A 12,941-nucleotide genomic window follows, 5' to 3' on the forward strand; every position below is an offset into this window, starting at 1 on the left:
GGGAAAAAATAAAATATGTTTAATTTGTATTTTTATTTTATTATTTTTTTATAAAATTTTAAAAATAAAAAAACTAAACACAATCGACCACAAGTTGCCCCTTCAATTATGAGGCCTCAAATTGCCAGTTACAGTTCGTCTTCTATTGTTGAAAATAAACAAGAAAGAAAATGAAGATTTTTTTTATTTTTTATTTATCCAATAAATTCAATTAATTAATTGTATGCATGATGAAGTGGTGGATGTTCACGCTGTCACAATCTCGACCAAACAGCTGCACATGCAGGACCACGTAACAGATAATAAGTTGATATCCATGTGACAATGAAAATAAATAAATAAATAAATAAAACATTGAAGTTTCCCTTTTGTCTTCTATCACCTTTCCTCATTCCTTTCTGTTTTAGGGGAGTGAAAATAAAGGGACAGTGTAACATTATTATTACATTAGTACAAATTTTTGTAATCTAGGAACTATGGTAATAATATTGACATCAAGATATGAAGCTACTAAATTCGACATGTTCTATTATTACTGAATTCTTGTTTCACTGTCCCTTTCTACCCTCTATTTTGTTTTCTTTCTAGTTTCTTTCTTTGCCTAAACAAGCATTCCAAATAATGAAATCATAGTATCCCATTATGGTAAATTTAAAAAGTATTAATTTAATATATTTCCAAAATTATATTATGTTGCATCATTTTAATTAATGACTGATTAATTTAAATCACACGTTAAATAAATATTCAACTAACTATACAAAACTCGCAAGGGTGAGATTGATTTGATTACAATAAGCATTTGAAATGATAAAAAAAAAATATGTCATAATAATAATATTATTGTTGTCTTGAATGCAAGCTCCCTTTTGAGAAGATTGAGATGAGTTCATTGGCAGTCCATGTCACTAGGGAGAGATTTTTGAGGTGTCTTAGTGAGTCTTTATCCAATGATGGAAGGAATCCTACAAAATAATAATGTGTCAAAAATAAGGACTAATAAATTAATCAAAAATTGAATATATAATATAGAGTCATAGTACAGGAATACATTGATGTAGTGTAACATAGCCATTCAAATTTAAAATAAGAATCTGATCTAGACCCATTTTTTTTCCAACAAAAAAAAAAAAAACATTATTGGGATGTGCTCTGTGATATGTCAAATCTTAAGTTTGAGAACATGAGTAAGACAATATATACTTTCAGGACAAAAGTTAAAGTTTGGCATTGCACCTTTGGAGGAAATAATTAATAATGAGTTTTATTAGTTATGCATTGAAATTGGCATCTAACTAATATTCCTTTTGTCTTTAGTACAAATTAAATCACAAATGAAAAATATTTTATATAATTAAATAGATCTTTGTATAAGATATTAATTACCTGAATTTTTAATGAGGCAAAGCAATGAATATGAAGCTAGAACTCTTTCCTCAACATCTTTGTCATGATTCAAGGATTGTATCAAGTGTGGGGTTAAGATTGAGAAAGCCATTGGTGGCAACCTTTTATCTTCAACCAAGTGGAGGTAGCTGCTCATCCATGAAATAGTTATAAGGCTTGCTCTTGCTACACTTGGTGTTCCATTTGCCATGCATTCTCCAAGTGCTGATATCAACTTCTTGTTTCCACATTTTAACAACACACAACCTACTTTTTGTTGCCAACTCTCAATTTCTTCTTCCTTCTTGTTCTATAACAATCATGCAAACACACAACCAATCAATACTTTGAAGGGCTTGAATGGAGAAACAACAAATATTAGAAATATGTTCTGTTGCGTATGATAAGTGTTTCAAGACAGAAAAGTTGAGTCTCTTTCATTGTTTCGAGCTTTTGAATAGACAGAAAATTAGACAAATTTTGTCTCTAGACAAAAATATTTTGTCAAACAAAGCCTAATTATGTCCAGATATATTGATTTTTCAAAGTGAACAGTTATTTAAGAACAGAAACAAGTCCTTGACATGATACATAATTGTAACTTTTAACCAAAGATTACCTTGTGAATCGAATCATAAACGAAGATTCCCTTGGCGACGAAGGAATCTTCTAAGCAAATCTCCCTAAAACCTGCTTTATGTAAAAGTGATTTTTCCAATAGTGATTCTCCTGTGTAGGAAAAGTGGCCTCCAAGTAAGTGTAAAGCTCTGGATGATTGATCTTGAACTCTATCATTGCATGTTTGGCAATTTAAAGCAGATATAAGTGCCTCAATTGCTTCTGCTCTGTATAAGCTACTTTTGAAAGGATCTTCCTGCAACACAACTGCTACTGCATTTGTGAACTCTTCAACATATTCATTGAAGTAAGTTCAATATAGACTAATGGTTATGATTGGAGTTAAAAAAAAAAAAAAATTGTAGGAAGAGTTACCATAAGATCAAGCAGCAATATTATCACTGCAACTAAAGGGCATTCTTCAGGTGGAGCTTTCTTGAGGTAAATGTATACAATGTGCATGATGTTTAATCCACTCCATCCATCTTTAAGCCCTTTCAAGAAGTTCAAAACCTTCATTCTTCTGGTATTGTTTTAAAAGATTATCATCATTTTTCTTAATGTTGAAAACAGATTTGTTTAAACTTCTGCTGATTTTGTAAGCAAGAAATGATAGAAGAACAAGACATACCTATCTAGGCAGAGCAACTCAACTAACACGGAAAAGGCGAAAGCGCTTGAACTTTGTTTGTTTCCAAGAACAATGAGTTCTAGCAAAGATGACTTATTTATATTATCAGCTAAGAAGCATCTACAGCTTCCTTCAGCTTGTATACAACAGGAAATTATCAAAGCAGCTTTGTTTCTTTCATGAATCTCTCCATCTTCAATTCTTCTCATAAGCAGTGTCAATCCCCCAAGTGAAAGAACTTGCCTTGCATTCTCCAGATTCTTATCTTCATTGAAACCGGTGAGAAGTTGATCAAGAAAGTAAAATGCTGCAACTTGAGGACTGCATTGCACTGTGAAAAGGGTCTGCAGTTTGTCTCCAAACTCCAACACTCTAAGTACTAATGGCACCCATTCTGATGATAACATTTGTTTTGCCTGCGGCTTTGATAGATAAAGCAGAACCGCGGCTTTCAGAAACAGACTAGTGCTTCTCAGAAGTTTCACAAACAATTCTAGTTGTGGATCAGAGTTCAGTATAATTTGTCGAATCGCGTCGCTCCTTGCTACTAATTCAGCTAAAATTGATATAATCAATTCTAGAATTTCATCTTCAGATGAGGCAAATAGCACCTCTAACATAGCTTCAACTACACTATGTTGTGTTAATGCTTCTACAATGAGCGGATCACCAGGAGACCTCAACCAAGCTGAGGTAACCACACGAATAGCCGATTCGCATTCACTTAGGATATCAGATGAACATATAATTGCAATAGCTCCAACCAAATCACTTGAAAGAGAATTTATTCCTCCCCTTCTGATTGAAGCAATGTTCTTGGATCTGTAGTTGCTGTTTTCCAATCCTTCTGTAGGTATGTTCCTGCAAGAAAAGCACTGGAAATAGTCCAATCTCTGGGACTCGGGCCATAATTGACCATGATTCTTGTCATCTTGGATTGATGATCTTCCCATATATACATCTCTTTCTCTCTGACAACAGCAAGAAAATAGAATCATGTATCAAGACATCAATTCTACAGTATACTCCTTCTGTTTCGCATTATTGTTCACTTTAGAAATTTGATACATTCATAAATCAATCATATCTGGACACAACTGATTATGAATAAACAGAATTCTATAAGTGACAGATATTGTGGAATGAAGGGAGTAAATAAGAAAATTTCATCTGTGAAATAAAGGAAAAGAAACTACCAACCTGAGATGAGCTCCTGTATTCATCTCCATAAATTTTATCATTAATCTCTGAGCCCTTATAAATTACAATGGCTCCTTTTTGTTCATCTGGACCAGTAGGTTGCTGCTCCAGTTTGGGGCCAAACACTGCCTTATATCTGTCGAAGAGAACCGAAACATAATATTTGTCATTTTAAAAATTTGAAATATTCATAACTCAATGAATTTGGAAACAAGTAGTATCCAAATACATTTAGTTGTGAATATACGAAATTCAGAAGAATAAGTAATTCATATCACTTACAAGTTTGGATTGATTGAGGAATTTGAAACCAAAGAATCTGAAGATTTTCTTCTTGATGATGATCTACAACTTGGCATTGATGGCAATGATACAACAGGAAGAGGAGGTTCTGTGGCCCCAACTTTCAGCCATTGCTTGTAGTACAAAGCAAAGAGACTAGTTCCAGCATCCATTTTTTCATTGTAGACTTTGCTCAACACCTTCATTTTCCTTTTGTTATCACCATGATCTTCATTTGAAAGAGACTCAATCTCCTTGTTATACCAAATTTTGAGATGGAGAAGATGGGGAAGAAACAAGTGCTCCCAAAGATCAGGAATCAGGTATGTTCTAGCCATACTTGGAGAATCACAAAACACTTGAAGTAAATGCTTTGAGGAAACTCTCTCTTTCTTCAACATCTTATAAGCTATTGCCAAGTAAATTTGAGCACAAGCAGAAAGATGAGAATCTTTAGCATTCAAAGAGGAAGCAACTATTATGGTTAATATCTCAATGGAATTCTTCAAGCTTTTGATCAACATAACTTGCCTCATTCTTCCATGATCTTCTACCAATTTATCAACTTTCCCCATGCCCATTTCCAAATTCTCAAAAACCTCATCATTTGAGTCCTCTCTTCTTCTTCTCTCCATCACAGAACTGCATCTTTCCCTGATTTTTCTCCTGAAAAGTTCATCTTTTACATATCTTCCAATGTAGCCACTGAGGATTTTCATCACTGCTCCAATAGCAACTTCATCCATTCTTGAATCTTCTGCCACCAGAGACTTAGAGTTTGATCTCTCAGAAGCTGAACCAGGCCTCTTGAACTGAGATGAAGAAGAGCCACTTCTTACCTATGCAAGTAAGAGTATTAAATACAATAGTAGTATTTGAAGCATTTATGCAAACAATATGCATACATGAATAAAAATGAAGCATTTATGGTATCATATGATATCATATCTTCTTACAGTGGATTTCTCTGACTTGTGCCTTGATGAAGCAACACTTCTAGGATCATGACATATGTATGAAGGAAGTGATAGCTTCTTCTTGTGTGAGGCTCCATCATCTGAGGGAAGAAGTTCAGCAAAGGAAGAAGCCATTGGTGAATGCCAATTATTATTATTATTATTATGGTTTTTCAATGATGACATTTTCTTTCTTTATATTCTTAGGACTCAGAAGAAAGAAACCAATAAAAAAGATAACACAGAAAGACAGCTAGATTATTAGATAGAAGAATAGAGGGTAACAGTGATGAAGACAAAGAAAAAGGGTTGGGTTTGGTGAATTGTGAATGGTGAATGCTGCATGGTGATTCTATTTTTCAAACCATAACTTATTTTATTTTTTTAATTTTTAATTTTTGAGGTACTCTAATGTAAAATGCCAAAACAAATTTTTGGACCAACATCTTCAGCCAGTGAAATTGCTGCCACATCTTATATAAAAACACTCACTTGCATTCATATTTTAATCTGCATACAAAAATGTACTTTTATTTTGTCATTAAAAATATATAATTATTATAATTTAATTTTAATACACTATGATGTAAAATAGTTTTACATGTACATTAAATCATGTAACATCAAATTAAAAAAAATAATTATTTTTTATATTAATCATATACTATTTAAAAAAATATATATAATTAAATGATTATACAAAATATTTTACATCAAAATTAAAATCTATCTACTTTCCATTATTATATGTGGTATAGGTCCTAGTGTACGTAGAACCCACGCTTTATTCAACACTAAGTCAATAAATAGGTACTTCCTGTATTCTCTTTCCAAAAACTTTTTTATAATTGGAATACAGTAATTATTCTTTCTATTGGTCCTGGTCGTAGGGATTCTGATATGTAAAGTAACTGAGCTGAAATTTTAAAATTTGTTCATATAAAATATAGGAAGCATTTGAAGGGCATGGGTATTTCCGATGCACTTGAAATATTTCCTAAAATATAATACTGAATTTATTATAATTTTAAGAAATTTGGAATTAAGTTAATTTAAAGATGAATATTATTTAGTTTATGGATAGAGAAAATAGTAAAATGATAAATTAATAATTTAATAATAAATTTCAAATATTATTAGTCCATGCATAAAAGTGTATTTTTCTATTTAAAAAGGTGTACTTTGATTGTCCATTTGTCACTTTATAATGAAGAAACAGAGCTTTTTATAGAACACAACGTACAGCTGATTATTGAACAGTTCTTTATATGATTTGGTGTGAAAAATGCTTGTTTCATATGCTTGTCGACATGCAAACCATATTGATATCACTCTTCAATTAATGGAATTTTCATATAAAATTTGATTCAACTTTACTTTCTGCGCGTATCTCTTGTGATCATGAAAGCTTTTCAAACTTTTTTCCGGTCAGTCTTATATAACATAAAAAAACACACGAATCACGATGAAAGCTTATAATAACTACAAAAATTGTCTGCCAACATGGGATTATTTATCTCCAACTAAAATCATCATAATGATAATATATATATAATTTGAATTTAAAAAATGTATTTGTAAGTAAACATGGGCATTTGGTCTAGTGGTATGATTCTCGCTTAGGGTGCGAGAGGTCCCGAGTTCAATTCTCGGAATGCCCCTTTATTTAAATTTAATGCATGATATTTAACGAGTTTAATTTTTGCTGTGATATTAACATGAGTTCAATTTTGTAAAGCAAAAATAACTGCAAGAATGATCATCTAAAAAATTCAATACGATTAGATGTAAAAATGTTTTATTTAGAAAACCATGCATATTTTCTGCAGATATCATAAAATATTTTCACTAATGTGAGTAGCACATACAAGTTAAAATCTAGATTCACATACTATTTAGCATGAAAAAAAGAAAGGGAAAAAAGTGAATATTACTTATTGCATAATTCATCTATTTTCTTGCAAAATCACATTTTACGAGTAAAATAACCATACAATTAATAGACTGCACCTAATTAATGATAGATCCTATATACTTCATCTGTTACAAAATTTATACTGTAAATTTGTCACAAATTGGAAGGGAAAGGAAATTATTTTTGTCAAAAACACCACTTTGTAAAGGATCAACTTTCCTTCCTGCTATTACAATTTTACATGTGACTTGGTTGGGGAGCATGCATCAACCTCTAAAATTTGCACTATATATTATAATATGTGAAGTCAGAAACCAAAAAAGAAAATGAAGAAGCTATGCTATATTTAACAGTTCACACTTTTCTAGCCTTGTTGTAATGTACAGAATCTCTGAGGGATGATGAGGATGAAGAGGACGAAATTCCGGAGCGGCTAAACTCGGCCTTGTCCTTGGTGAAAGCCTTGTGGACATCGTCTTTGAGCTCCATGAAGCGCGTCCTCTTGATTCGCTGCTCTTCTTGGGTTCCCTTCTCGAGGTAGAACAAGTCGGGGAGGTCATCCTCCATGAACTTATCCAGTACTTCCGAGCAATGCGGAAAGTAGCGCCTCCCCATCTCGACTGCCACCACAAAAAGGTAAAAGATCTTCGACGTTAGACTTGCTATTGGAACACATCAACGGTTACATCAAATCAAAAAATTATCTTAAGATAGTTCCTACCTGTTTTCATAAGGGCTTCCATCCTAGAAAGAAGTCTTTTGTTTTGCACGATCGGTGTCTCGTTGAGATCTACTTCCCTTAGGTTGCCATTTGAACCTTTCGAAGCAGAAAGACCAGCGAACTCGGAAGTTGTCTCCGCATGAGCAATGTCCATGGCTAGTTTTGCTTCTGAAGGGAAGAACAATCTTGCAAATGCCACTGCACAAAGCAGCAATACTTAATATGATGGTTTGAGCATAAAATAACCCATGAAAACATAATAAAATCAGTTAAAACATGATTCAAAGTATTTAAAAACAATATATCAAATCTCCTATGAGAATTCAATAAGCAGCATCAAGATGGAAGAACATCAATCGATACCTCTGTTCTCCAGGTATAGTAGCTTCATGTGTAGATCGTCGGCCATTGTATGGGAAGAAGTTGTAGCATCCCCAGCCAATGGATTCCTTCTCATTTCTCTTTCAAGAACATCGATGCATATTCTATCTTTGTTTGTCTCCTTCCCCTGTTCTGTTTTCGCATGATAATCCTTTGGCCTTGTCAACCTCCTGCAAATACTAACAGCACTCTGGCCATCCGAAGTCAAATCCGATGCACAAGCTCCTTTTGAGAGAAGTGATACTATAATAGAAGGTTCTTTACGCATGGCGGCTATATGAAGCACCGAGTACCCCCGAGAATTCCGAAGGTTTACATCAGCCAGACCCAAACTAAGTACCTCGGAAACAACCTTGGGATCACAGTATGCTGTAGCATAATGGAGAGCATTGGCTTTATCTAATGTAATGTCTGACTCGTTTAAAAGAAGTTTAACAAGCTCAACATCATCCGAGTCCAATGCTTTATGTATTCTAGTGATCCGTTTTAGACACAAAGGATCAACTACAGGAACATCTACAGAAGCATCGGTTTCCATATCTTGCTGTTGGTTTTGGCGGAGCAACTTAACCTTTTCCACGAGCTCATAGGGAAGCTCCTTCTCGATTGAGATCTGGTCAATGTCTGAGCGTACCACCCTGTCGACACACTGAGTGACAAGCTGACTCAATTTACAATGGAAAGCAACCATGAGGATTGGGATGACATCTTCCACAAGAGCCTTCCCTACAAAGTTAAGAAGACGTCGCTGCCATAATCCAAAGTATTAATTAGCTCCTCGATCCGTTAGCATGATAAGACACAAATCGTTATTAGTTTAGATGCTTTACAAGTATTTTCCCATGCATTACCAAAACATGTGATGTCCAGTTATTCAGTACCCTGGAAAAGCTAAGGATGACAATACTCGGGGCCTATGCATAAGATGCCAGGTACAAGGCATGCGCCTAAACAAAGTGATATATTTAGTAAGTCAATTATAAAGTTAATTTTATATTCCCTCGGAAAGAAAAAAAATCTGAAAGTTAGGTCTAACTAAAGATAGGTTAATCGTATTGGATCAAGATCCTCTAAAGTGAGGAAGTTGATAAAGTGGTAAAGTAAAGAGATAATCACTCTTAAATTAAGATAGTGGGGCACACATTTCATGGAAGTTACAAAATCAATGGTGATTAATCCTTCACTTTACCAACTTCCTCACTTTAGAGAATCCAAATTCAATCGTATTAGCTGTGAGGAAAATTAAATAAATCTCAATAATCAATTCATGTGTTCTGAGAAATCCAATGAATCTTAATTCTTATTGAGAACTATGGTTATAACCTGGCCGATAACACGACTCTAGAAGATAAAATCTACTACTAATTCTTTTTATAAACCTCTTAACTCTAGTTCTCTAAATGAATCCACAAACAAGTAGAGTAGAAAAGATGAAATCAAATTTTGGTAAATATCTATTATAATAGCTCAACTTTGTCAAAGTCTATTGCAAATCTTTACATAGCCGATCTCAAATTCGGATATAAGGGAATGGTTGTGTTATGTACTTGAAAACAAAAGTTGAATCTTATAGCATGGATTAATTCAATGGGAAATCACTTAGTTAACTGAAATGTATAATCCATAACGTTTGATGTTTTCTTATATCAATATCATCATAGATAGAATATTTACCTGGAAAAGCGATACCAGCTCCGGTATTTGAAAAATGGAAGATGCATACATCAACTCCACAGCAAAGTTAATTGCAGGTCTACAAGCAGCATGTGCACACACATTGTCAACACATGTTGACACCTCCATTGGAGAAGGCTTGAGTTTACCGGTATACACATAACCAAGGAAAATTTGAAAAGCTTCATATCCAACATTGCCATAAGGCAATAAATCACTCATGGAGTACTTCAATTTCCCTTCTTTATCTGAAGATCCTTTTTCACTCTTGAACAATTCATGGAAGAACTTACTTCTAGAGGCCAGAATGCATTGATGAACACCGACCGGAATTTCTTCCACAATGATCTCGGCATCACTATAGTCACAAGCAGGATCAATCAAAAGCTGCTCCAAATTGGAGCTAAGCTTACTCAAACTGATAACATCAAGGTTATGTCCAGGATCAGCACCGAAGGAGGGACATATGTTGTGGCTAACAGAGCCATTCGATAAGTGCGAAGACAATGTAAAGCTCAAAGACGAAGAGGGTTCAGCTGAATTAGCCATTCTTAAACCCGAGAACCTAATTGTCCCTAGCAGGCTAGAACATCTCTTATGATTGCAGAAACCAAAAACACTTCACAAACACCTCAAATTTCTCTCTCAGATAGATTCCCCAAAACTTCTCTAACTACTAATTAGACGGATATTGGGTCTGATAAATAAGGTCTTGAATTTCCAGCAGAGACCTAATGAAAACAAAAAGTAACCTATAAATAGAAACCATATATGCTAATCTGAACAAGTGTTAGCTGCAAAATCTTATGTCACAAAAAAACATGACATCCAAACCACTCACAACAAAACTGTATGAAAAGGAAGTACGCACTTCAACTCAAATCACTCTTTTTGAAGGTAAGTTGACAATAGTCAACCCTCAACTGAGAACAGGAGTACACCCCCAACCAATTTTCCTTCAAAGATAATAGAAACCCCTTTTTGTATTTCCAGCGCAACCAAAATAGCATAAATCAAACAAACAAAAAAAAAAACAAAAAACAAAATCCAGAAGCTATTCCCTCAATTGAAGAATGAAAAAAAGAAGAAACCTTTGAGGTAGAATCAGTGAAGTTCAAGTATACTCGACACCCCAGAAGACCAAATTCTGAGAAACTGGCACCAGATCCATCCAAATCAGAGAAAGGTTTGAACTTTGACAAGCCCAGAAAACCAATCAGAGACAAAAGGGAATCAGCGCGCAAAAGACGGAACAAAATAAACAAAGAAGGTACAAGTTGAAGTCAAAGCATGAGAATCGAGTGAGGGAAAAGAGAAGAGAGAATGAAAGTGGGAAGAAGAGCAATAGTATTGGGTTCACATCACATCAATGGAGGAACGAAAGGGCAGAAGAGCATCCTGGAAGGTTCGTTTATCGTTGTCAGAGGAGAAGAGAGGAGAGAGAGAGAGAGAAGAGGAGGGTGAAGTTGTTTGGATGACGAAAGAGGTGACGTCAGCGTCCCCAGCTGGGGTTGGATTGCGTCACCGCTATTGAAAGAAAGAAAGAGTGGTTTGCGTAAATTGATGAAGAGAGAACGTAACGCACACACCAAACTTGTAAAGCAAATTGCTGCGTCTGGGTCCAATTAGCTTCACAAAATTAAAGACCAATCAATTATTCAATTGAGACTCAGTAATATTTAGGCTAATATTAGGGTAAAATACGATAATATTTGATTATTTTTATAATAGTAGTACAAAAAATTATTGATATTTTGTAAATAAATATTTTTTAATATTAAAAATACAAAATATCATTGATATTTTATAAAAATTTATAACAACATATAATACATAATTAAATTATATTTATTCTTAATAATTTAATATTAAAATATCTAATATTTGTTCTATCAATAAAAGGTTCAAGAAATATAATTAAATAGTTCATACATTATTAAAAATAGTTTCAAAATCTCATAATAACAAAAAATTTCCTAGAATTTAAAAAGGTAATAAAAGTAATCCATCATTTTAGAAAAGCAATACTCAACCAGACTTTCTACATTATTTTTAAATAAAGTATAAAACATTAAAAAATGTAAAATAATTAAACTTGATTGAACTACCTGTTCACATATTGGGTCCCCATTAGACTACCTTTTCTTTCTTTAATTCTTTCTCCAATAACAATGATAATAAAAATAATGAATTTAGTGGTCAATTCAATTTTCAAGTAGAGTTTCAGCAAAAAATCTTTAATTCCTAGAATGTGCATATGTGGAAATTTTTCTTAAAATGCGCATAGTTATTTTTTATATGGCGGCGACAAAATGAATTTCAATATCATTTCAAGTAAGTTGCCCACGAAATAGGAGTATTATGTCACTTAGAGCAGGTACGAAATGGAGATTCCATTTTAGACGTGGCAGCAGCGAAATGGAAAGAGGAAATCAAAGACGGCAGACACGAATTAGGGGTACAGTAGAGGTGAGTTGGGCAGCATTTTAGGTTGGACTCCCATGATATAAACACCCCATATCGATTGTACCGCACACGAAATGAGAGCAATCAGTGTGTACCATACACGAATTGGAACCACGGCTAGGCTATAAAAACCCTTCTCCTGAAAAACTGATTCCACAATTCCAATTCTCACTTCTTCTACGCTTCTTTCCTCTTCGTGAATTCCATTTCCGCTGAAGTTGGTTTCACCAATTTTTGCTGTTGTGATGGCATCTGAAACATTTATGTGGTCATATACTCCAATGGAAAAATTTCGCATACAGCCGAAGGGGTCACATTTATGTGTGATGACCCACTTTGGATAATGATTCCCCTACAATCATCTCTGCAACAGCTTAAAAATCTGATTTTGATGAACACTGGGTTTGTTGGGAAAAAGGAGATGAGTACCCTGATTTACAGGATGCCAGTTGCGGTAGCTAGTTCGTTTGCATATCAGAAAATGCATATTAAATCTGACCAGCATGTGTCGATGATGTTTTCGTATCATCGCAGCATTGAAAGCATCTATTCTATGGAACTTTATGTGAAGCTCCAAGATGTGGGGGGTAGTTCATCTAGTTCAAACAACGTAGAGAAAATGCGAAATTCCGGTGCTGGTGAAGCCATTCCGTTTTCGGAGATTGGTAGGGCTCGCAGTCCTTCTTTTAACGCCTTCGTGGCGCCCGCCCA

The 12,941-nt window shown here is 34.2% G+C and overlaps 2 protein-coding genes and 1 non-coding gene across 4 annotated transcripts; 1 reads left to right on the forward strand and 2 right to left on the reverse strand.

The window, feature by feature from the left end:
- Positions 1 to 701: 701 nt before the first annotated feature.
- Positions 702 to 5,376, reverse strand: LOC107638802 (putative E3 ubiquitin-protein ligase LIN). The gene is made up of 8 exons (XM_016342196.3): positions 5,074 to 5,376; positions 4,118 to 4,956; positions 3,836 to 3,971; positions 2,636 to 3,606; positions 2,380 to 2,527; positions 2,006 to 2,260; positions 1,387 to 1,696; positions 702 to 965 (listed from the first exon to the last, which is right to left on the reverse strand). Exons 1-8 carry the CDS (start codon positions 5,257 to 5,259, stop codon positions 841 to 843), a joined length of 2,970 nt encoding a protein of 989 aa, XP_016197682.2. The 5' UTR covers positions 5,260 to 5,376; the 3' UTR covers positions 702 to 840.
- Positions 5,377 to 6,662: 1,286 nt separating this feature from the next.
- On the forward strand, positions 6,663 to 6,734 carry TRNAP-AGG (transfer RNA proline (anticodon AGG)). Its single transcript has one exon. It is a non-coding gene; the product is annotated as a tRNA-Pro (tRNA).
- Positions 6,735 to 7,044: 310 nt separating this feature from the next.
- LOC107638803 (BTB/POZ domain and ankyrin repeat-containing protein NPR1) lies at positions 7,045 to 11,412 on the reverse strand. Of its 2 annotated transcripts, XM_016342197.3 has the most exons (5): positions 10,856 to 11,321; positions 9,765 to 10,495; positions 8,073 to 8,838; positions 7,710 to 7,907; positions 7,045 to 7,608 (listed from the first exon to the last, which is right to left on the reverse strand). In XM_016342197.3, exons 2-5 carry the CDS (start codon positions 10,311 to 10,313, stop codon positions 7,343 to 7,345), a joined length of 1,779 nt encoding a protein of 592 aa, XP_016197683.1. In that variant the 5' UTR covers positions 10,314 to 10,495; positions 10,856 to 11,321; the 3' UTR covers positions 7,045 to 7,342. The 2 variants fall into 2 exon arrangements, with proteins under 2 accessions (XP_016197683.1, XP_016197684.1); XM_016342198.3 differs by having other exon boundaries at positions 9,765 to 11,412.
- Between the last annotated feature and the right edge of the window lie 1,529 nt (positions 11,413 to 12,941).

This window comes from Arachis ipaensis, chromosome B4 (genome assembly GCF_059453495.1).
Source record: "Arachis ipaensis isolate K30076 ecotype BB chromosome B4, ASM5945349v1, whole genome shotgun sequence".
Lineage (NCBI taxonomy): Eukaryota > Viridiplantae > Streptophyta > Magnoliopsida > Fabales > Fabaceae > Arachis > Arachis ipaensis.

Coding starts and splice junctions, on each gene's coding strand:
- LOC107638802 (XM_016342196.3), bottom strand. CDS start 5,259: ATGTCATCATTGAAAAACCATAATAATAATAATAATAATTGGCATTCA. Junction 4,957..5,073: donor ACAAGTCAGAGAAATCCACT/GTAAGAAGATAT, acceptor TTACTTGCATAG/GTAAGAAGTGGCTCTTCTTC. Junction 2,261..2,379: donor TATTGCTGCTTGATCTTATG/GTAACTCTTCCT, acceptor GTTGTGTTGCAG/GAAGATCCTTTCAAAAGTAG.
- LOC107638803 (XM_016342198.3), bottom strand. CDS start 10,313: ATGGCTAATTCAGCTGAACCCTCTTCGTCTTTGAGCTTTACATTGTCT. Junction 7,908..8,072: donor ACTATACCTGGAGAACAGAG/GTATCGATTGAT, acceptor TGCTTTGTGCAG/TGGCATTTGCAAGATTGTTC. Junction 7,609..7,709: donor GGAAGCCCTTATGAAAACAG/GTAGGAACTATC, acceptor TTGTGGTGGCAG/TCGAGATGGGGAGGCGCTAC.